This window comes from Leucopleurus acutus, assembly GCF_964270905.1.
Source record: "Leucopleurus acutus genome assembly, chromosome: 6".
Taxonomy (NCBI): Eukaryota; Metazoa; Chordata; class Mammalia; order Artiodactyla; family Delphinidae; genus Leucopleurus; species Leucopleurus acutus.
This window is the reverse complement of record NC_139149.1, coordinates 80,530,189-80,553,261: the sequence shown is the minus strand read 5'-3', so window position 1 is coordinate 80,553,261 and position 23,073 is coordinate 80,530,189. Positions and strand designations below refer to the sequence as shown.

General features: G+C 36.9%; 1 protein-coding gene across 1 annotated transcript in view; it reads right to left on the bottom strand.

The window, feature by feature from the left end:
- Positions 1-23,073, bottom strand: part of CCDC150 (coiled-coil domain containing 150) — a gene marked incomplete at both ends in the record, with an annotated part of 85,455 nt that overhangs the window by 20,858 nt on the left and 41,524 nt on the right. The window contains 2 exon segments of the mRNA XM_082841910.1: positions 3,220-3,327; positions 21,063-21,146. Coding sequence (XP_082698036.1) covers positions 3,220-3,327; positions 21,063-21,146 — 192 coding nt within the window.

The following is a 23,073-nucleotide window of genomic DNA, read 5'->3' as shown; positions in this document are numbered from 1 at the left end:
TTTATCAGATATGTGATTTGCCAATGTTTTTTCCCCCAGCCTGTAGCTTTTCTCTTCATTTTCTTAAAAATGTCTTTGAAGAGCATACGTTGTCAATGTTACATTTTTTCCTTTATGGATCATGCTTTTGATGTCAAATCTAAGAAATCTTTGTGTAATCCAAGATCACAATGGTTTCATCCTATGTTTCAGAAGTTTTACAGTTTTAGGTTTTACCTTTAGGGCTTTCATCCATTTTGAGTTAATTTTTGTATATGGTAAGAGGTATGGATCAAAGGTATTTTGTTTTTTTGTTTTTGCATATGATACCCAATTGCTTTAGCACATTTGATGAAAAGACCATCCTTTCTCTACTTTTGCTTCTGTTGAAAATAAAGTGTTCATAAAATTATTCTGGATGGGTAGCACATTCACATTACTCTTAAGGTGCAAAAGGATAAAGTGAAAAATCTCCCAGCCACCCAGTTTCCTTCCTCGAAAATAATGTTGCCAATTTATTACGATTCATTTTAGAGAGACTCTATTCAAAAGTGAATACATATGTATACTTCATCGCCCCAATCCTTCTGCACACAAATATTAAAATACTCTGTATACTCTTCTGAGCCTTGACTGTTTTAACCTAATAATAGATATGTTATGATTAAGATAAATATATCTTCAAACAGTATTCCAAACTATGGGTATACCATGGTTTATTTAGCCAGCCTCTTACTGATGGAATTTTGGTTGTTTCTAGTCTTTTGCTAATAACAAACAATACTTCAGAAAGTACCTTGTAAACATGTCTTATGTATAAGCTAGTGTATCTGTAGGAAAAAATACAACTGTGGGCGTAAAGTGATAAACAAAGCCAAATTGCCCTCCACAGGAAAAGGGCACTCCAAACAGCAGCAAAGAAGAACGCCTTTCACCCACATCTTCCTCAATATTATACTTCCTTATAACTTTTAACCTGTAACATTAAAAATAATTTCTTCTGTAAGGATTCAAGAACAGTACAAAATATGCTAACTTATAAGGTTTTGAAAACCTATTGGATTTTGTTCTAGAAAAGTACATTAGGAAGAATATAGTTTTTATAATTTTACCAGTGTTTATAAAATATTTATAAATATGAAAAGGCCACTAGCAAAAGTGCTTACAAAAAGGGTCTAAATAGTAGTTAACTCTAGAAGACAATCTATAGTACTTTCTATTTTTAAATATCAAACAAAGATGGATGCTCTAGTAAGTTTTCTTTGGAAAGTATCTTCCAGTGTTCAAGTTCTCAGGGCTTCTATTTATGTATTTCTACTTTAAAATCAGGCTTTACCCATTTTACTATAAATGTTAAGACTATTAGCATTAATTTTTAAAGTGAAAATCAGAGTAAAAATCTCAATGGTTACTCTTAAGCCAAATATGACATTTCTGTGTCCAAGACAAAAATTAAGTGTGCAATAGCCAGAATGACGGTTTTGATCTACATCATCAGTTTTTCCTGTTTGTGAAGAAGTTCTTTCCTTGTTGTTACTCACACCTCCAAATGTTATCTTTCTATATGTTACTACTTTTCTTCATTGTTGTATAAATCTGAAATTTCCTTATGATTTAATTTGTGGCCTTCACTTACCGAATCCCGGTAAAGAAAATTTGGCGACTCATCATTTAATGGTCTTGAGGCAAGAATGTCTATTTTACCTTCCAGTCTTCCCTCCATGGTTTTAATGGCATTCAAAAGAGTCTTTAGAGAGATCCTAGAGTCTCCGATCTCCTGAGAAGACCTCACAGAAGCCAGGGTAGGTGCAAAGGTCACGTGGCGTGTAGGGTTTGGCCTAACACTGGGCAAACCAGCTGATGAAGTTCGTTCCTTTACATTGTTGACATAGGGCCTATAGCTTTCAAGGAATTTTGAAGATGCAGGCCTCTCTGGAGACTTCCTTCTTCTTGGAGGCATCACCAATTTAAAAAGACAAAATCAACTAAACCTAGAATTATTTTTCAGTGAGTGCCCCCTTTACTATGAGAAACAACACAACGTTCTAAATGAAGCTGGGATGGAAAATATACTTAAAAATGTGTTCGTTTGCTTTCAGAATGAAGAAAATACTAGTGTAAAGTATGTCCTAGTGAAGAAACAAAGCGTATCTAATGAGGTCCCCTTTACCAGTAGAGTCAGATTGTTAGAACCCTAGCAGCCTTCCATTTGAAGACACATTCTAGTTGCTTGGTTACCAAGGATATACATACACAAACATTATAGTTAAAGAAGTTACACATGCTTACAGTGTTAAAAATTAAAAATAAATAATGTGATAAATTTGTAAATCATTGAAATGAATCACTTTCTTTTAGTAACATATTCCTGGATTATTTTCTTCACTAAATGTTTTATATATCTTCTTTGTCTAATTTTCTCTGTTTATATGTTAAATTGTTATGTGACCTATGAACGGTTTTCAGTCTCAATAGCCACCAGGCTAACAAGTAAGCACCTTCACTACTAATACCTCTTTCAAGTGCGCTATTGCAGGTATGTCTTGTTGGCAATGAGTTCTGCGTTTGCCTGTAATTAAAAACCCAAAGAGGGCTTCCCTGGTGGCGCAGTGGTTGAGAGTCCGCCTGCTGATGCAGGGGACACGGGTTCGTGCCCCAGTCCGGGAGGATCCCGCATGCTGCGGAGTGGCTGGGCCCGTGAGCCATGGCCGCTGGGCCTGCACGTCTGGAGCCTGTGCTCCGCAACGGGAGAGGCCACAACAGTGAGAGGCCCGCGTACCGCAAAAAAAAAACCCAAAAACCCAAAGATACTTGTTCCTCACGTCTGCCGAAAGTTTTAAGGCTCAAATTAAAAAACCACTTCCTCTATGATAGAGATTCTCGATGCTTTCATCATGATGATGTTCCCTATGCATGCTCACAATACAATCTATTTTGTTTCTGAAAGGCATAACCTTCTATTCTATAATAAAGTCTGCTGAGTACATTCCTAATCTTGCAATTAGAGCATAAGCAAGTTGAGTGTCCCAATACTGCTTCAGGCATCTTTATGAATTCTTCTCTGGTTGAGTGGAACCTTGTACATCAAGGGTGTTTAAAAATATTTTTGATAAATTGAGTCAAGTGAGAGAATATTCATCTTTCTGCGATCATATGGTGAGGTGGGGAGAAAGGCACCAATTTCTTAAAAGCTAATTAAAACAACATAGAAGCAATCTGTTTTATAGCTATTAATCACACCTGAGCATATTTGCCCTCTAGTGCCTTACTGAACTTGCGTAGATGGTCGTTCTGTGAACTGGTTTCAGTAAAAGAATGTAGTTGTTCTTCTAGCTGCTTAACTTTTATCTAGAGGAAAAAAACAGAAGAATAAAAAAACAAGTCTCATTAATGAAATATATATATATACTCCAAAACAGAAAAAAAAAAAGATGCCACAAGTTATGCAAAAAAAAAAAAAAACACAGAAAATCCTTAAAACTTGTAAAAAGCAATCCTAAGTTTTTCTAATGATGCTGTTTCGTTTTTGTTTTTGTTTTTGCGGTACGCGGGCCTCTCACTGTTGTGGCCTTTCCCGTTGCGGAGCACAGGCTCCGGATGCGCAGGCTCAGTGGCCATGGCTCACGGGCCCAGCCGCTCCGCGGCATGCGGGATCTTCCCAGACCGGGGCATGAACTCGTGTCCCCTGCATCGGCAGGCGGACTCTCAACCACTGCACCACCAGGGAAGCCCTCTAATGATGCTATTTCAACTAAAATCGCTATTTCAACAAATAAAAGTAGGCTATAGCCCTATACGTGTACTGAGATAATTCATTTGGTTTATAGTATTTATGGAAACTCCAAATTAACATGACTCATGAATATAACAGTGAGACGTTGTGGGTAAAATATTTCAATTTTAAAGGAATTGTGGTATCTAGTATTCAAAACCCTTTCTGAGTATGGATAATTAGAATTGTCAATATGTAAGGAGACAAGAGTCTTGTGTTTACCCACAGAGAATTACGAAAGTTGAATTAACAGAGTTCTTATAGGCTGAATTATATTTGAAAACTAACTCATAAAGCTGGCTACTCACATCTTTCACTTTAAAGAAAAGATGATTTGGGGGAATAAAATCATTAATATTTACTCACAAATCTCCAAATTGTGTATATTTCTACATTTTCTTCCTCTTATTCCCAACCCTCTCAATACAAATCAACAGTTAACATTACTGAGCCTATCTCTGAATCAGAAAAAATTTCATCCAAAAATTTTAATTTAAATAAACTTTTTCCTCTCTCAGTATCTTTTCTTGTTTCCCACCTCTGAAGGGCAAACTCCTCTTGGTTGTAGCCACTGATTGTTTTCAAGAACTGTTAAAATTTGAGTGCTAATACTTAGTTTTTTTTAGAAAGGCTACATGAAAACACATTTTGTCTCAGGAAATCTCTCTTGTTCCATCAGAAGAATCCTTCTTTTTCTCATCTTTGCCTGTTTCTGGTGCTCTTTTCCACAGTGTACAGTATAAAACATGTTCCATGGCTCCCCCTTAAGTGTATTCACTTAAGGTTCAGAATTAGAATGGCTGCCTCTAAAGGGAGGTATTGATGCAACACTTACTCTCATTTTAAACGTAAGCAGGGCTTCCCTGGTGGTGCAGTGGTTGAGAGTCCGCCTGCCAATGCAGGGGACGCGGGTTCGTGCCCTGGTCTGGGAGGATCCCACATGCCGCAGAGCGGCTGGGCCCATGAGCCATGGCCGCTGAGCCTGCGCGTCCGGAGCCTGTGCTCTGCAACAGGAGAGGCCACAACAGTGAGAGGCCCGCGTACCGCAAAAAAAAACAAAAACAAAACCAAAATAAACGTAAGCAAACTGCTGTTAACCTTAGAACTCAGTGGAAAATACTGATGAACACTCAAGAATTTTAGATTTGCCTCTCTTCAAACAAAACACAGGATATCCTTATTCCACAATATTTCTCAGGTAATTTACGCTACCCCCAGCCTCAGAGTACTCAGTAAAATGCCCTGAAACTTGTCAGACGGCATGTTCTCATCTATGAAGCACTTTAATTTTTATACTGGGTTTATTTTTTGGAAGGATTTCTAATTCAGGACACTGAAATGGGGAAGAACACAAAAGCAAATAAATCCTGCTGCCCTCAGAGATCTGATGTTTCTGTGTCATTAAAATCCAAGTAGTTTCCATAGCTAGCTTACCAGGCAGTCTCGGGAAATACCAGTATTTCAGTCAAGGTCATATCCTCCTATTGTTTCAAATTATCTAAATATATATAGATACATATTTTTAAAAATTGAGGTATAGTTGATTTATAATATTATGTAAGTTTCAACTGTACAACATAGTGATTCACAATTTTTAAAGATTATACTCCATTTATAGTTATTATAAAATATTGGCTATATTCCATGTGATGTACAATATATCCTTGTAGCTTATTTTATACACAGTGGTCTGTACTTCTTAATCTCCTACCCTAATATTGCCCCTTACATATATTTTCTAATATAAAATATAACACTATAGAAACTGTGAGACACCTAAGAAATAGATGAGAAGGAACTTATTTTTATGTGTTTTATAATTCAAGTATTCTAAATTAATGCTATTAATAAATTTCCTAGGTTTTTTTCTTCTTCGATACATATAAGTTGGAAATAAAGTAGGACAAGCCTACAACGTTACCCCAAAGTTTGAAATGAGCTACAGAGTTGAAACAACCTAAACTGCCAGAGTTATGTATTTTGACTAGAAGTATGAAAATACATTCATAAAACTGATAATTTCAGCACAGCACCCTTAATAATATTCATATAATTCCATGAAGCAATTCAAACCAAAGAAGTACAACAACAAACAACATTGATGAATCTCTCAATTATAATGCTGGGTGAAAGAAACAAGACACACAAAAAGTATATACTGTATTATTATACAAAGTTCAAAAATTAATCTGGGGTATTAGAAGTCAGGATGATGGATAGTAACATCATGGGGGATGGTGACTGAAAAAGGCTATGAAATGGGCTCTGGGTGCTGGGAATATTCTGTGTGCTGGTCACATGGTTACCTCTACTTTGTGAAAATCCATTAACTGTACCCTGTGTACTTTTCTGTATAATATGTTATAGCTCAATAAAAATTTACTAAAACAAAACAAACAAAACCTTTAAATAATCTCTAAATTAAGGTCACAAATGCAGCTGCTCCTAAGGGGCTAGGTAGCTAACATAATATTTGAATCCAGTTGGTATAAGAGTGATGGGGCCAGTGGTAGATTAAAGTGAGCATAAAGCACTAACTAACATGTTTAAAGACAAGAAAAAGGTGTTGGGCTTCCCTGGTGGTGCAGTGGTTAAGAATCCTCCTGCCAATTCAGGGGACACGGGTTCGATCCCTGGTCCAGGAAGATCCCCTATGCTGTGGAGCAACTAAGCCTGTGCACCACAACTACTGAGCCTGTGCTCTAGAACCCGCGAGCCACAACTACTGAAGCCCGCAGGCCTAGAGCCCGTGCTCCGCAACAAGAGAAGCCACCGCAATGAGAAGCCCACGCACTGCAATGAAGAGTAGCCTCAGCTCACTGCAACTAGAGACAGCCTGCATGCAGCAAAGAAGACCCAATGCAGCCAAAAATAAACAAATATAAAATAAATTTATAAAAAAAAATGTTGGAAATCTTTCAGGCATATATAGCAACATCCCTTCTATTCATCACTCAACTTAAAAAGAATAAAACATTACTAATACAGTTGAAACCCGCTGTGTAGCCTAATCCAACTAAATCTCTTCCATCCTGGAGTTAACTACTATCCTGAATTTGATGTTTTATCATGCTTATTCCTTTTTAATAATTTTACTCTAAATGTATCCCTAAACAGTATGTATTATTTTTTTTTTTGCGGTACGCGGGCCTCTCACTGTTGTGGCCTCTCCTGTTGTGGAGCACAGGCTCCAGACACGCAGGCTCAACGGCCATGGCTCACAGGCCCAGCCGCTCCGCGGCATGTGGGATCCTCCTGGACTGGGGCATGAACCTGTGTCCCCTGCATCGGCAGGCAGACTCTCAACCACTGCGCCACCAGGGAAGCCCATGTAGTATTATTTTATAAGATTCATCCATGTTAACACATGTCACTCTACATCTTCTTATATAGACTGCTTTCTAAACTGGTATAATTACTTTTAGGAGAAATTTGACAAACTCTAGTAAATTTCAATTTATGTACATCATACAACCCAGCAATTCTCATCCTAAGAATTATACCTAGAATAGAGAATATTTTGGATGAGTACAAAGACATGTGCAAGAATTCATCATATCAGCATTATTTGCAAACAACTGAAAACTGTCTAAATATCCATCGACATAAGAAAGGATAGCCACAACGGTGAGAGGCCCACGTACCGCAAAAAAAAAAAAAAAAAAAAAAGGATAAATACATTTGGGCATATTTAGATAATGCAATAGTATACAGCACCATATATGAAACTAAAATCATGTTTGAGTGTGAGGCGACAGTTTCTGACAGTCTGCATTAACACCTAAAACCCGGTATTTACATCATTAAGTCAATTTTGACAATGCAATATTTTATCTAATATGGTTCATATGTAATATTTTAATCGATTATAATCCAATTGAGAGAACACACAGCAGACTATTGTTTTGATTACATTTAATATGTAGCTCTTCTTTTAGATTATCTTATGAGAGTAATATGCTATACATTTACAATAGTCAAGACATAGAAGCAACCAAGATATCCATGGATAGATGAATGGATAAAGAAGATTGTGTGTGTGTGTGTGTGTATACACACACACACACACACACACACACACACACACGTCTATTACTCAGCCATAAAAAAGAATGAACTGGGGCTTCCCTGGTGGCGCAGTGGTTGAGAGTCCGCCTGCCGATGCAGGGGACACGGGTTCGTGTCCCGGTCCGGGAAGATCCCACATGCCGCAGAGCGGCTGGGCCCGTGAGCCATGGCCGCTGAGCCTGCGCGTCCGGAGCCTGTGCTCCGCAACGGAAGAGGCCACAACAGTGAGAGGCCTGCGTACTGCAAAACAAAAACAAAAACAAAACAAAAGAACATATACACACACACATATATATAAAACTGAACCAGTCTGCTGTACACCAGCAACTAACACAAGATTGTCAATTAAAAAAAAAAAAAAGAATAACGTGCTATATAAGAGCACTTTCCCTTGGGCTGGTGAGGTCAGTGCCTTTTGGAATGTGCCAATCCAAGGCATGACATAAAAACACCAGTGAATCAATAGTTTCAAAAGTGTTTCACCTTTCAAAGGCTATCAAAAAGCTTCAGCCCTTATTACAGGAATATGGGCAGAAAAAAAGGCATGTATTTTCCTTAAGATTATAAGGATGATCTCTAACATGTAATTAAGGTTTAAAAGGATAGATAGGTAACATCAAACTCACTAATAAATCTTAAAATGTATTCCACTCCCAGCTAAAATTTGGCTTCAAGGGTTTAAGATTCGGCTATGAGTATTTAAGATTTTTCTCACACACTTAAAAATATACTTCATTTCTCTTGGGAAAGCTAAAAGCAGGTCAAAATCATGGGCCACAGCTTCTACGAGATGATTAGTGTCACAAAGGAGAAAGTATATACCCAGCCTATTACACTGATCACCTTTCCCAGTGAGAAGTAAATAAGAGAGATGTACTTCCCCAGCTCATTTCATAGGTGAATAACATGAAACAAGAAAATTAAGACTTGTGCAAGGTTACACAAGTATAGATGATTATACTTAACTGCATCGCTGCCTCTGGAAAATATTAATTAAAAGCACACAAATAGTGGCCAAATAGCTTTATCTTTTTATTGGACAACATACTGTTTCACAACCATGGTTTATCAACTGCCTTTCAGATCACCTGCCATTTCTGGGCTGGAGCTTGTCTGCTAACCCTATGGTAAGTCCCTTGGGCAGATGAGATAAGATTAACACTGAGGTGTTCGGCAAATCTCTGGGGAGATTACTTATTCAGTCAGCTCTATAGCTGCCAAGCCTAACCAGACTTCACTTCATACCATTCAGTCCAGTGGTGCTCAACTATGGTTGCACATTGGAATCACCAGGGATTTAAAAAGTATTGAAGCCTACGACTTACTCCCTGAGATTCTGATTTAATTGCTCTGGGGTGCAAGCCTGGTCTTGGGGAGTTTTCCCTTTATATTATGAAAAAATTTAAATATACATAAAAATTGAAATGTGCATACACCTGCCATTCAAATTCAACCATTAACATTTTTTTACTTACTTATCATATATTCATCCATCATTTTCTCTATCGATCTATCAAACTATTTTCTTTTTTCAATGATTCATTTCAAAGTAAATGGCAGATATCATATACTTCCTAGCATGAAGAGTTTTTTAAATTCCCCAGGGGAGCCTACTGTGTAGCTAAGGCAGAGAACCACTAATTTAGACTTCAGTGTTTCTACTGAAGTTGGTTTAAGGCAGGTCTAGCCTTATTAGTGGCAAGCTTCCTGCTCTGAGGACACTTTAGGGACAAAACTCACATGGAGTGAAAGAACAGTATCATCTCACGCACAAGTCAATTCTATTGCCTTACATCTCAATTTCCAGGTTATTTCTTTTTAGGAATGTTATAAAAATTCTGCAAAAAGGAGAACATATGCGATGGAGGGAATCAAGATGGTGGAGTAGGATGATGCTGAGCTCACCTACCCCTACAAACAAATCAAAAATACATCTATATGTGCAGCAGCTCTCAGTGAAAACGAACTGGAGACTGGCAGAGAGATGTCTACAACCAAGGCTGCAAAGAAAGATCCACAGAGTTTGCTAGGAAGGGAGAAGTGATCAGGTCGGGACCTATGTCCCTAGTAGGGATACAGAAGAGGAGGGGATATCACAGGTTCAGAGATCCTCCCTGGGGATTTTGGGGCTTGAACCACATATTAGGAACCCCAGTCCTGGGGACCAACAATGGAAAGATGAATCCCACTAGCTGGTTTGAAAATCAGTGGGACATACCAGAGAGCTGTAAGAAACTGAGACTCTGCTCCTGAAGAGCGCACACACGCTTGCTTACTCCCAGGAACAAGGTAGAGGAAACAAATTAAAAATGGCCTGGGGCTCTGGCCGGTGTCCCAAGACCACCCCAACAGCTGCCCTAGCCTGCGCGGATGCCAGCTCCAGCCCGTCTTGCTCTGGAGCAGCTCCCCACTAGGTAAAGGCTGCCACTGTCAAGGAGGATAAGCACTTGGGGGAGATGGAGTGGTTCAGGCTGGGCCCTGCATCTGAATAGGGTGAGGGCAGTCATTACCAGTGTGTGCAGAAGTGGTGGGGCAGGAGTTACTTGGAACTCCTACTGGTGTGCTGGGACCATCCCAGTGCACACCCCAGCCCACACCAGGCACCTACTCTGGACCCTTTTGCTTCGATGCAGCTGCTCACTAGGGCGAAGGCTGCCACTGCTGGAGGGGAGAGGGAGTGCACACTTAAGAGGGAACAAAACCAGCCTGGACCTGACCCTTAGGGCTTCTGCTCCAGCACCTTGATACCTGGCCCTACACCTGATAGGGTGGCTATAGCCATTGAGCATAGGAGAAGTGCCAGCTCACACCTAGCTCTGGCTCTAGCCCCTCCGTCTTTGGAGGGTAGGAGGAGACCCTCCCTACCTCCCACCAAGGTGGTAACTGCCAGCACACCCTGGGGGAAGATGTAACCTGTGCTCACTTCAGATTCAGCTCTCCCAACAAAGCCACTGGACACGAGCAGAGTGCACAGGGACACTCCCACACAAGGACACCCCTTTAAGTTTGGGATAAGTAACTTTTACCTACAGATACGGAAAGTTAAACAAAATGAGAAGATAAAAGAATTTATTTCAAACAAAAGAACAAAAAACACCCCTGAAAAAACAACTAATGAAATAGAGATAAATAATTTACCAGATATAGAGGTCAAAGCATTAGTAATAAGAATGCTAACTGAACTTGGGAAAAGAATAGATGAACAGAGTAAGAATTTTAACAAGGGACTAGAAAATATAAAAAAGAACCAGTTGGAGCTGAAGATCATAATAACTGAAATGAAAAGTACACTAAAAGGAATTAATAACAGACTAGGAGATACAGAAGAATGCATAAGTAATCAGGAAGATACAATATTGGAAATCACCAATTCAGAAGAGCAAAAACAAATTTTAAAACAAATTTTAAAAAATGAGGATAGTTGAAGGAACCTCTGGGACAACATTCCCATTTTAGGGGTCCTAGAAGGAGAAAAGCAAGAGAAGAAGGTTAAAAATGTATTTGATGAAATTATGGCTGAAAAGATTTATTCCTGAGGATGAAGAAAGAAACAGATTTCTAAGTATAGGAAGTACAAAGAGTTCCAAATAAGATGAACCTAAAAAGACCCACACCAAGACATATCATAAGTAAAATGGCAAAAGTTAACGAGAATTTTAGAGGCAGCAAGAAAAAAAAAATAAAGAGTAACATACAACGGAACCTCCATAAGGCTATCAGCTGATTTTTCCATAGAAACTTGGCAGGTTAGAAGGGAGTGGCATGATATATTTAAAGTATTGAAAGGGAAAAACCTACAAGCCAGAATACTCTACCCAGCAAAATTATTATTCAGAATTGAAAGAGAGATGAAGAACTTCTCAGAGAAGCAAAAACTAAGAGAGTTCATCTAACTGATGTTACAAGTGTTAAAGGGTCTTCTCTAAGTGGAAAAGGCTACAACAAGAAGAATTTATAGGAAAGGAAAATCCCACTAGTAAAGGCAAATATAAGGTAAAGGTTGTGGATCAACTACTTAAATAAGCTACTACAAGATTAAGAGACAAAAATTATAAAATCAACTATAACTACAATAAACAGTTAAGGGATAGACATGAATATGTAAAATATGACATTGAAAACACAAAATGTGGGGGAGGGGAATAAAAAATGTAGCTTTTTAAAAGTGTATAAATGTATCTGAACTTAAATGACTATTGGTTTAAAATAAGCTCTAGGTCAATATATATGAACTCCACAGTAACCACAAGTAAAAAACCTACAATAGATACACAGAAACTAGAGAAAAGAATACAAGCACACCACTAAAGAAAATCATCAAACCACAATGGAAGGAAGTAAAAGAAGATAACAGAGAAGAACTATAAAAAACAACCAGAAAACTAGTGACAAAATGGCAATAAGTACACACTTATCAATAATCACTTTAAATATCAATGGGTTAAATGCTCCAGTCAAAAGACATAGGGTGGCTGACTGGATAAAAATGAAGACCCATCTATATGCTGCCTGCAAGAGACTCATCTCAGAGACACACACACAGCCTGAAAGTGAGGGGATGGAAAAAGACAGTTCATGTAAATGGAAGAGGAAAAAAATGCTGGGGTAGCAATACTCGTATCAGACAAAGTAGACTTTAAAATAAAGTCTATAACAAAAGACAACAAACAGCATTATATAATAATAAAGGGATCTGTACAACAATAGGATTAACTTTCATTAACATACATGTACATAATATAGGTGAACCTAATCAGGAGCATCTAAACATATAGAGCAAATATTAACAGACATAAAGGGAGAAAATGACAACAATACAATAATAGTACAGGACTTTAACACTCCACTTGCGTCAACGGACAGAAAATCAATAAGGAAACAGTGGTCTTAAATGGCACATTAGACCAGTTGGACTTAATAGATATCTACTGGACTTTACATCCCAAAACAGAAGAATACACATTCTTTTTAAATGCATATGGGGGTTTCCCTGGTGGCACAGTGGTTGGGAGTCCACCTGCCAATGCAGGGGACACAGGTTCGAGCCCTGGCCTGGGAAGATCCCACATGCTATGGAGCAACTAAGCTCATGCACCACAACTGCTGAGCTTGCGCTCTGGAGCTTGCGTGCCACAACTACTGAAGGCTGTGCGCCTAGAGCCCGTGCTCCACAACAAGAGAAGCCACTGCAATGAGAAGCCTGCGCACCGCAGTGAAGAACAGCCCCCATGTGCCACAACCAGAGAAAGCCTGCACACAGCAATGAAGACCCAATGCAGCCAAAAATTGAAAAAAAAAATAAAGTTTAAATGCATATGGAATGTTCTCCAGGATAGATCACATGCTAGGCCATAAAACAAGTCTCAACAAATTTAAGAGAACAGAAATTATATCAAGCATTTTTTCTGAACACAATGGTATGTAACTAGAAATCAACTACAGGAAGAAAAATGGGAAAACCACAAACATGTGGAGACTACACAACATGATATTAAAACCTATGGGTAGGTAAAGAAATCAAAGAGGAAATCAGAAAATACCTTGAAACAAATGAAAATAAAAACACAACTTGCCAAAATCTACAAGATGCAGCAAAAACAGTCCTAAGAGGGAAGTTTATGGCGACATAGGACTACCTCAAGAAAAAAGAAAAATTTCAAATGAACAACCTAACACGCCATCTAAAGGAATTAGAAAAAGAATAAAGCCCAAAGTCAGCTAAAGGAAGGAAATAATAAAGATCAGAGAGGAAATAAATGAAAAGGAGACTAAAAAAAAAACACCAATAGAAAAGATCAATGAAACTAAGAGCTGGTTTTTGGAAAAGATAAATAAAATCAATAAGCCTTTAGCCAGGCTCTTTAAGAAAAAATGACAAAGGACACAAATGAACAAAATAATAACTGAAAGAGGAGAAATTGCAACTGATATCACAGAGGTACAAAAAAACATCAGAAGAGAATACTATGAACAGCTATATGCCAACAAACTGGACAACCTAGAAGAAATGGATAAATTTCTAGAAACATACAATCTTCCAAGACTGAATGAGGAAGAAAGAGATAATCTGAACAGACTGATCACTAGTAGTGGAATTGAATTAGTAATCAAAAAACTCCCAGCAAACAAAAGTCCAGGACCTGACAGCTTCACAGGGAAATTCTATCAATAACAAACATATAAAGAAGAGCTGATACCTATCCTTCTCAAACTACTCCAAAAAACTGAAGAGAAGGGAACACTCCCAAATTCATTCTATGAGCCCACGATTACCCTGATACCAAAATCAGACAAAGACACCACAAAAAAAGAGAAAATTACAGGCCAACATCTCTGATGAATATAGTTGCAAAAATCCTCAACAAAATATTAGAAAACTGAATTCAACAATTATAAGAAGGATTATATACCGTGATCAAGCGGGATTTATTCCAGGGATGCAAGGATGGTTTAATACCTACAAATTGATAAATGTGAAACACCACATTAACAAAAGAAAGGATAAAAATCACACGATCATCTCAACAGATGTAGAAAAAGCATTTGACAAAATTCAACAACCATTCATGATACCAACTTTCATCAAAGTTGGTATAGATGAAACATATCTCAACATAAATAAAGGCCATTTATGACAAACCCACAGCTAACATCATACTCAATGTTGGAAAGCTGAAAGCTTTTCCTCTAAAATCAGGAGCAAGACAAGGATGCCTACTCTTCCCATTTATATTTAACACAGTATTGGAAGTCCTAGACACAGGAATCAGACAAGAAAAAGAAACAAAAGGCATCAAACTGGAAGGGAAAAGGTAAATCTGTCACTATTTGCAGATGACATTATACTTATATATAAAACCCTAAAATCTCCACCAAAGAACTATTAGAATAAATTAATTTGGTAAAATTGCAGGATACAAGATTAATATACAGAAATCTGTTGCTTTTCTATACTCTTATGATGAACAATCAAAAAGAGAAAGCAAAACAATCCTGTTTAAAATCACACCAAAAGAATAAAATTCCTAGGAATGATCTTAACCAAGAAGGTGAAAGACCTATACTCTCCAAAACTATAAAACACTGGTGAAGGAAATTAAAGATGATATAAGGAAATGGAAAGATATCCCATGTTCACAGAAATTTTGGTAAAATGTCCATACTACACAAAGCAATCTACAGATTTAATGCAATCCCTATCAAAATACCCATGACATTTTTCACAGAACTAGAATAATCATAAAATTTATATTGAACCACAACAGATCCTGAATAGCCAAAGCAATCCTGAGAAAAATGAACAAAATTGGAATTAACATATTCTCCCTGACTTCTGACTATATTACAAAGCTACAGTAATCAAAATAGTATGGTACTGGAATAAAAAGAGACACATAGATCAATGGAAAAAAAACGGAGAGTACAGAAAGAAAACCACACATATATGGTCAATTATTTTACAACAAAGGAACCAAGAATATACAATGGGAAAAAGGTAGTCTCTTCAATAAACTGTGTTGGGGAAATTGGACAGGCAGTTGCCAAAGAAAGAAAATGGACCACTAACTTATACCATTTACAAAAATTAACTTGAAATGGATTAAAGACTTGAATGTAAGACCTGAAACCACAAAACTCCTAGAAGAAAACACAGAACATTCTTTGACATACATTGTAGCAATCTTTCTTTGGTTCTGTCTCCTAAGGCAAAGGAAACAAAAGCAAAAATAAAACAAATGGGACCTAATTAAGCTTAAAAGCTTTTGCACAGCAAAGAAAACCATTGGCAAAATGAAAAGACAACCTACTGAGTGGAAGAAAATGTTTGCAAATGTAATGACTGATAAGGGTTTAATATCCACACTATATAAACAGCTCATACAACTCAATATCAAAAAACCCAAACACCCCAATTAAAAAAATGGTCAGAAAACCTGAATACACATTTCTTCAAAGAAGATGTACAGAGGGCCAACACGCACAGGAAAAGATGCTCAACATTGCTTACCATCAGGGAAATGCAAATCAAAACCACAATGAGATATCGCCTCACACCTATCAGAACGGCTATCATCAAAAAGACCACAAATAACAAACGTTGGCAAGGATGTGGAGAAAAGAGAACCCTAGTGCAATGTTGGTGGGAATGTAAATTGTTGCAGCCATGTGGAAAACAGTATGGAGGTTCCTCAAAAAACTAAAAACAGAACTACCATATAATCCAGCAATTTCTCCCAAGTATATATCTGGAGAAAATGAAAATACTAATTCAAAAACCCCAATGTTCAATAATAGTGGGGGACTTTAACACCTCACTTACACCAATGGACAGATCATCCAAACAGAAAATTAATAAGGAAACACAAGCATTAAATGACACAATAGACCAGATAGATTTAATTGATATTTATAGGACATTCGATCCAAAAACAGCAGATTACACTTTCTTCTCAAATGCGCATGGAACATTCTTCAGGATAGATCACATCTTGGTTCACAAATCAAGCTTCAGTAAATTTAAGAAAATTAAAATCATATCAATCATCTTTTCTGACCAAAACGCTATGAGGTTACACATCAATTACAGGGAAAAATACATAAAAAACACAAACACATGGAGGCTAAACAATACATTATGAAATAGCCAAGAGAGATCACTGAAGAAATCAAAGAGGAAATCAAAAAATACCTAGAGAAAATGACAATGAAAACACGACGATCCAAAACCTATGGGATGCAGCAAAAGCAGTTCTAAGAGGGAAGTTTATAGTAATACAATCCTACCTCAAGAAACAAGAAACATCTCAAATAAACAATGTAACCTTACACCTAAAGGAACTAGAGAAAGAACAACAAACAAAACCCAAAGTTAGCAGAAGGAAAGAAATCATGAAGATCCAGAGCAGAAATAAATGAAATAGAAACAAAGAAAACAACAGCAAAGATCAATAAAACTAAAAGCTGGTTCTTTGAGAAGATAAACAAAATTGATAAACCATTAGCCAAACTCATCAAGAAAAGGAGGGAGAGGACTCAAATCAATAAGATTAGAAATGAAAAAGAAGTTACAACAGATACTGCAGGAATACAAAGCATCCTAAGAGACTACTACAAGCAACTTTATACCAGTAAAATGGATAACCTGGAAGAAATGGACAAATTCTTAGAAAGGTATAACCTTCCAAGACTGAACCAGGAAGGAACAGAAAATATGAACAGACCAATCACAAGTAGTGAAATTGAAACTGTGATTAAAAATTTTCCAACAAACAAAAGTCCAGGACCATATGGCTTAACAGGTGAATTCTATCAAACATGTAGAGAAGAGCTAACGCCAATCCTTCTCAAACTCTTCCAAAAATTGCAGAGGAAGGAACACTCCCAAACTCATTCTATGAGGCCACCATCACCCTGATATCAAAACCAAAGATACTACGAAAAAAGAAAATTACAGACCAATATCACTGATGAATATAGATGCAAAAATCCTCAACAAAGTACTAGCAAACAGAATCCAACAACACATTAAAAGAATCATACACCATGATCAAGTGGGATTGATCCCAGGGATGCAAGGATTCTTCAATATACGCAAATCAATCAACGTGATACACCATAGTAAAAGTTTGAAGAATAAAAACCATATGATCATCTCAATAGATGCAGGAAAAGCTTCTCACAAAATTCAACACCTATTTATGATAAAAACTCTTCAGAAAGTGGGCAGAGAGGGAACCTACCTCAACAAAATAAAAGCCACATATGACAAACCCACAGCAAACATCATTCTAAATGGTGAAAAACTGAAAGCATTTCCTCTAAGATCAGGAACAAGGATATCCACCCTCACCATTATTATTCAATGTAGTTTTGGAAGTCCTAGCCACAGCAATCAGAGAAGAAAAAGAAATAAAAGGAATACAAATTGGAAAAGAAGAAGTAAAGCTGCCACTGTTTGCAGATGACATGATACTATATATAGAGAATCCTAAAGATGCCACCAGAAAACTACTAGAGCTAATCAATGAATTCGGTGAAGTTGCAGGATACAAAATTAATGCACAGAAATCTCTTGCATTCCTATATACTAATGATGAAAAGTCTGAAAGTGAAATTAAGGAAACATTCCCGTTTACCACTGCAACAAAAAGAATAAAATACCTAGGAATAAACCTACCTAGGGAGACAAAAGACCTGTATGCAGAAAACTATTAAGACACTGATGAAAGAAATTAAAGATGATACCAACAGATGGAGAGATATACCATGTTCTTGGATTGGAAGAATCAATATTGTGAAAATGACTATACTACCCAAAGCAATCTACAGATTCAATGCAATCCCTATCAAATTACCAATGGCATTTTTTATAGAACTAGAACAAAAAATCTTAAAATTTGTATGGAGACACAAAAGACCCTGAATAGCCAAAGCAGTCTTGAGGGAAAAAAACGGAGCTGGAGGAATCAGACTCCCTGACTTCAGACTATACTACAAAGCTACAGTAATCAAGACAATATGGTACTGGCACAAAAACAGAAATATAGATCAATGGAACAAGATAGAAAGCCCAGAGATAAACCCATGCACCTATGGTCAACTAATCTATCACAAAGGAGGCAAAGATATACAATGGAGAAAAGACAGTCTCTTCAATAAGTGTTGCTAGTAAAACTGGACAGCTATATGTAAAAGAATGAACTTAGAACACTCCCTAACACCATACACAAAAATAAACTCAAAATGGATTCGAGACCTAAATGTAAGACCGGACACTATAAAACTCTTAGAGGAAAACCTAGGCAGAACACTCTTTGACATAAATCACAGCAAGATCTTTTTTGACCCACCTCCTAGAGAAATGGAAATAAAAACAAAAATAAACAAATGGGACCTAATGAAACTTAAAAGCTTTTGCACTGCAAAGGAAACCATAAAGAAGACAACCCTCAAAATGGGAGAACAAATCAACAAAGGACTAATCTCCAAAATATATAAATAGCTCATGCAGCTCAATATTAAAGAAACAAACAACCGAATCCAAAAATGGGCAGAAGACCTAAATAGACATTTCTACAAAGAAGACACAGATGGCCAAGAAGCACATGAAAAGCTGCTCAACATCACTAATTATTAGAGAAATACAAATCAAAACTACAATGAGGTATCACCTCACACCAGTTAGAATGGGCATCATCATAAAATCTACAAACAACAAATGCTGGAGAGGGTGTGGTAAAAGGGAACCCTCCTGCACTGTTGGTGGGAATGTAAATTGATACAGTATGGCGGTTCCTTAAAAAACTAAAAATAGAATTACCAGGTGATCCAGCAATCCCACTACTGGGCATATACCCAGAGAAAACCATAATTCAAAAAGACACATGCACCCCAATATTCACTGCAGCAATATTTACAATAGCCAGGTCATGGAAGCAACCTAAATGCCCATCGACAGACGAATGGATAAAGATGTGGCACACATATACAATGGAATATTACTCAGCCATAAAAAGGAACGAAATTGGGTCATTTGTAGAGACGTGGATGGACTTGGAGACTATCGTACAGAGTGAAGTAAGTCAGAAAGAGAAAAGCAAATACCGTATATTAACACATATACGTGGAACCTAGAAAAATGGTACAGATGGGCTTCCCTGGTGGCGCAGTGGTTGAGAGTCTGCCTGCTAATGCAGGGGACATGGGTTCGAGCCCTGGTCTGGGAAGATCCCGCGTGCTGTGGAGCAACTAGGTCCGTGAGCCACAACTACTGAGCCTGCACGTCTGGAGCCTGTGCCCCACAACAAGAGAGGCCACGATAGTGAGAGGCCCGTGCACTGCGATGAAGAGTAGCCCCCGCTTGCCATAACTAGAGAAAGCCCTCAAAAAAAAAAAAAAAAAAAAAGGTACAGATGAACCAGTTTGCAGGGCAGGAATAGAGACAGAGATGTAGAGAACAAACATATGGACACCAAGGGGGGAAAGCAGCTGGGGGGGGGGGTGGTAAAAAAAAAAAAAAGAATTCTTTTTTACACTTCAAAAAGTTAAACATCGTCCTGAATAGGAAAATCTACAGACGGAGACAGAGAGTAAATTAGTGGTTGGCAGATGCTAGGGGAAGGCGAGAATGGGGAATGACTGCTAGTGGGTGCAGGGTTTCTTTTTGTCATGATGAAAATGTTCTGGCATTAGACAGTGGTAATGATTCCACAACTTTGTGAATGTACTATAAACCACTAAATTGTACACTTTAAACGTGAATTATATCTCAATAAACCCATTATTTTAGGGGGGGAAAAAAACCAACGTTCATAGCAGCATTATTTACAATAGCCAAGATATGGAATCAACCTAAGAGTCTATCAACAGATGACTGTATAAAGAAGATGTGAGAATATACATATATATTCTCTCTCTCTATATATATATATACATATGTGTATGTATATATATACACACACACAGATATATATAGAGAGAGAGAAAGAGAGAGAGAGAATATTATTCAGCCATAAAAAGGAATGAAATCTTGCCATTTGCAACAACATGGATGGACCTGAAAGGTATTGTACTTAGTGAAATAAGTCAGACAAAGAAAGACAAATATTATATGTTAACACTTATATGTGGAATCTAAAGAATAAAACAAAGCAATGAAAATAACAAAACAGAGACAGACCCACAGAAATAGAGAATAAACTACTGGTTATCAGTGGGGGGAAGGAAGGTGGGAGGGGCAAAACAGGGGTAGGGGATTAAGAGGTACAAACTACTATGTATAAAATAAATAAGCTACAAGGACTGATTGTTCAGTACAGGGAATATAGCCAATATTTTATAATAATTTTAAATGGAATATGATCTATAAAGTATTGAGTCACTCAGTTGTACACCTGAAACTAATGTAATACTGTAAATCATCTATACTTCAATAAAGAGAGAGAGAACATAGGCTTTCTACATTGGCAGCAAATGACCATGCATAAAATAATTATAATAAAGTTTTATACTGTCACAGAATGAGCCTTGGCTTCACAATTTTAGGTTTCAGTATTATATTATAGGTGTGTAGATAGAAGTCACCTGGATTTGAATGAGGGACCAAACTTAGGGAGGCTTAAAAACTTGTCCAAAGTTATAGAATTAGTAAATGACAGAGCTAAGTCCTCTCAAAATCCAGCAAAATTTAGCTTGACAACTGGCATTAAAAAATTAGAAAAAATCAAAAAATGAAATCTCATACCTGTAGTCTTCCCTTTTCATAGACCAGTTTATTTTTACTCTCAGTAATTTTTCCCAAGACATTTTCCACCTGCTGTTGGGCAAGCTGATAAAGCAAACACAGGTATCAGTACCTCCAGGCATAGAATGAATAATCATTTTCTTTCTTAAACAAGTATTTATACCCTTACTATTTCTAAAGTAATGAATCCAGGATTCATATTTATTTGCTATTGCTACCTCTTAGGCTGTCTTTAGACAGCTGATCATAGTGTAATATGAAACATGTAGAGAGACTGCTAATGAAAATATGAGTGCCTTAGGACTCACAGTTGTTCTTTGTTTCCTAATTCTCTTTTTGCTATGTCAAGTATTCCTTTGTAGTTGCAACCTAACCCAGATGTGGGGTGGTTTTATCAGTGGTTGCAGATATGCAATTTGTGGATTATATGCGGTCGGCCCTCTGTATCCACAAGTTCCACATCCACTGGTTAAACCAACTGTGGATCAAAAATATTCAGGAAAAATAAATTTCCAGTAAGTTCCAAAAAGCAAAACTTGAATTTGCCACACATGGGCAACTGACAACTATTTAAAGAGCATTACATTGTGTTAGGTATTATAAGTAATCTAGAGATGATTTAAAGTGTATGGAAGGATGTGCATAGATTATATGCAAATATCACACCATTTTATATAAGGGACTTGAGCATCCACAGATTTTGGTATCTGGAGGGTCCTGGAACCAATCCCCCACAGTTACTGAGGGATGATTGTAGTTATTTAAGACAATGGGAGCTACAAATGATGACAACCATTTGGTCAATAGCAGACACCTCAGTTACCATAGTAAAAGGCAGTAAAAAAAGAAAAAAACAAAAGAAATGTTTGTCGGAAACTCCAACATTGTTTGATCAAGTACTCAACACAATGTTATCTAGGACAAACATTACTGAAGTCTCTATATTTCATGAAATTACGTATTTAATCATTCAAACAGCCTTTAATAATGAGTTATTTTTTTTCCCTCAGACTTTGTCAGAGGAAGTAACTATAAAATAGTTTTCTCTTGATTAAACTTTGAACCTTACTGGTACTTCAGGAACACTATTAGTGACTGAATATAGAAGTTTTCACTTTCCATAATCAATTTCAGTGTTACATCTTAATAACAGGAAATACTGATATTTGCCATATGTCAAAATCATCTTCATAAGTCCATTGTAGGAATAATACACACACAAGCAGATGTGACTAAGAACACGAATTCTTAATCACGTAGGTCAACCAGCTGCACTATGGGTCATTTCCAGTAAATTTTAAGTTCAAAGTCTTAATAATGTTGGTAAATATCCTAAGTTGACATAATCACTATTTCTGCTTTACATTTGCTTAATTTGTGAATAAAAGAACAAAAGAGCCTTTTCAGCATTTAAAGCCAAAGAATTTAGATTTTTGTTTTATATTCAACTTTGGGCTAGTCTGTAAAGATGAAACCATGTATATTGGGATATTAATTTACACAAGAGACACTCCTCACTATCTCCAACATTGTTACAGCTATTCTTTACTCATCTCTTTGTAGTGCACTTTATTTCATTTTAAATATTGTGAATATTTTCCAAATAAAAGTAAAAACACATTCCAAACTAGATTACTGTATAACATGTAACTCATTTCTTCCTGTTCAAAATATTTTCATGATAGCATATATTCTGTTAAGAGGTCACATTAATCTGGAGCATTGTTTTCTCCTTGGTAGTTGTCTTGGCTAGAAGAATTAAGCCATTTTAGACATTCTAGACTTGATAAAAACCTATGGAAAAATTATAAGTAGTGATTAGTCCCACTGTAAAATTATGCACATTCATTTTAAAATTTATACCCAATATTAGATCAGTGGGTAATTAACTATTATGGCTATCTAGGCATCTGTCCTATCAGATCAATATTTATTTCATACCTACTTATACATATTCATACTTCCGGTTTTTTAAAGTTTCACTTTTTCAAAAAAAGTTTTTTAAATAGAT